This window comes from Durio zibethinus, chromosome 22 (assembly GCF_047325235.1).
Source record: "Durio zibethinus cultivar Kanyao isolate XHJ-2024 chromosome 22, ASM4732523v1, whole genome shotgun sequence".
Lineage (NCBI taxonomy): Eukaryota > Viridiplantae > Streptophyta > Magnoliopsida > Malvales > Malvaceae > Durio > Durio zibethinus.
Window position 1 is genome coordinate 697,627 of NC_143183.1, and position 2,292 is coordinate 699,918.

Consider the following 2,292-nt stretch of genomic DNA (forward strand, 5'->3'; position numbering starts at 1 on the left):
GTATTCATATTTATCTTCTTCATGTGGGATCTCGCAATATCCCTGCTTCATCACTAAACATTCTTAAATGCAATGCATTCCATGCACTAAACATTCATAAATGCAATGCATGCATTGCAAATGTCAATTAGTTAATTTTTTTTCAATTGTGGTACATAAGTTTCTCAAGCTTTTCCCTTAGATCTCGAACTCTTCAATTTTCAAGTACTAACACCAAATTGATTTGATTCTAAACCATCATTTTCATTTAACTCTTATATTCTTTTCTTAAAGAAATCTTTTTCTTCACATTCAATGCCCTTACCAAGAACTAAGCATTTCATATTTGCCTTTGTCACTCTCAACCTTTTTCAAGGTAATGTAAAAATCTTTCATGTTACTATTCACTTATCAATCATTATTTCAATTTCAAAAAGTAAAAATGCAATCATACATTTCTTCGATTATAAGGTTTTTAAATGGAAAAGAGTAAGAATGGCTTAAAAATAAACAGAAAATAATCAACAAAAGAGAGACACAAGAAATGAAGTGAAATATCTCTTATAAAAAATGGTAGCATAACTTTGGTAATTGAATAAAATAAAAAGGAAAAATATGGGTATGGGGTAACAACGCTCAAAATAAACAACCAAATAATCATGATAACATCTCTTGAAGTCTTTTCAAAAATTCAACCATCTGATGCACTTAACAACTTAGAACTCATTAGAACATGCTAGCCTTCATGCTGATAAATTCTCAAATTCAGTGCTATACTATCCTCATCTAAGCCACATTTTCAGGTTTTCAACTTAGATGAACCTCCTTTGACTCAAATCACCCTTTTGGGATTTTTTATTTAAGTCTTTTTTTTTCATTTTTCCTTTTTTTTATTTTTTATTTTTTATTTTTGCTTTTTTTATTTTTTTCCCTTTTTTCTTTTTCTTTTTCTTTTTTCTTTTTTCTTTTTTTTTAAGCATAGTATTTCTTTATAGCATCAAAATTTATAGGATGGGGTAAATCATCTTAATCCATCTCAACTAATATCAATGCTCTACCCAAAAAAGTTCGTTTCACTACATATGGTTCTTCCCGATTCGAAGTCCACTTTTCTCTATCATCATACTGGCTTGAGAAATTTTTTTTCAAAACTAACTCTCTTTCTCAAAAGCAATGAAGCTAAACCTTTTTATCATGAGCCCTCATTATTCTGTTTTGATATAGCTGACCATGGCATAGCCCCGTCAATCTCTTCTTTTCAATGAAATTTAATTGCTCATAGCGCTCTCAAACACATTTAGTCTTTTTCAATCTAACTTGCTTTAGAACTTTCAAGGATGAAATTTTTACTTTCATTGATAATACAGCTTCCATTCCATATACCAAAGAAAATGATGTTGCCTTGATAGAGGTACGCACTGATATTCGATAAGCATACATTGCAAATAGCAACTTTTCATGCCAGTCCTTATAAGTGTAGGTCATCTTCTCAAGAATTTTTTTTATATTCTTATTTGTCTCTTCGGCTGCCCCTTTCATTTTTGGACGGTATGACACCGAATTATGTTGCTTGATCTTATTACATTTTTTTATATCATGTTACTATTTATATTCTTAGCATTATCTGAAATAATTCTTTTCTGAAAGTCTATATCTATAAATGATCTCTTTTTTTATGAACTTGCAGACCACAGATTGCATCACATTTCCAAATAAAGTTGCTTCCACCCATTTCGTGAAATAAGCTATCATCACGAAAATGAACCTATACCTATTAGGAGCCTTTAGGGTAATAAGACCAATGACATCTATGCCTTACATGGAGAATGGCTAGCGCAGTGTCAAAACATATAAAGTAGTCGGTAAACCATGGATTTTATCAGCATAATTTGGAACTTGTGACATTTTCAAGCATAGTCAATGCCGTTTTTCTTCATTGTTAATCAATAGTACCATGCTCTCATGATCTATCTTGACATTGTATGTCCATTTGCATATGCTCTATATATTCAATCATGCATCTCCTTAATAATCTTTCTCGCCTTAGCTGCATTTACACATATTAATAATACTTGATCACAGCTCTTTTTATACAAAATATCTCCATCCAAAAAGAAACTCATAGTTAATCTCCTAATAACTCTTTTATTATTTTCAGTTGCTTGATCTGGATATTACTAATTCTTAATGTACTATGAGATATCATAATATTATAATTTTTCATCTTCTTTCTCTTCTATTTTAGAACAATGAACTAGCATATCTTTAACATCTAGTTTGATGGGCTGAATGTCAATGTTATCATTAATTCGA

At 30.3% G+C, this 2,292-nt stretch overlaps 1 protein-coding gene across 1 annotated transcript; it reads right to left on the reverse strand.

Moving 5' to 3' along the window:
• Window positions 1-1,266: 1,266 nt before the first annotated feature.
• On the reverse strand, window positions 1,267-1,884 carry LOC149512426 (uncharacterized). Its single transcript, XM_089751991.1, has 3 exons — window positions 1,848-1,884; window positions 1,669-1,793; window positions 1,267-1,554 (listed from the first exon to the last, which is right to left on the reverse strand). The coding sequence occupies exons 1-3, from the start codon at window positions 1,882-1,884 to the stop codon at window positions 1,267-1,269; spliced, it is 450 nt and encodes a 149-aa protein (XP_089608117.1).
• Window positions 1,885-2,292: the final 408 nt, after the last annotated feature.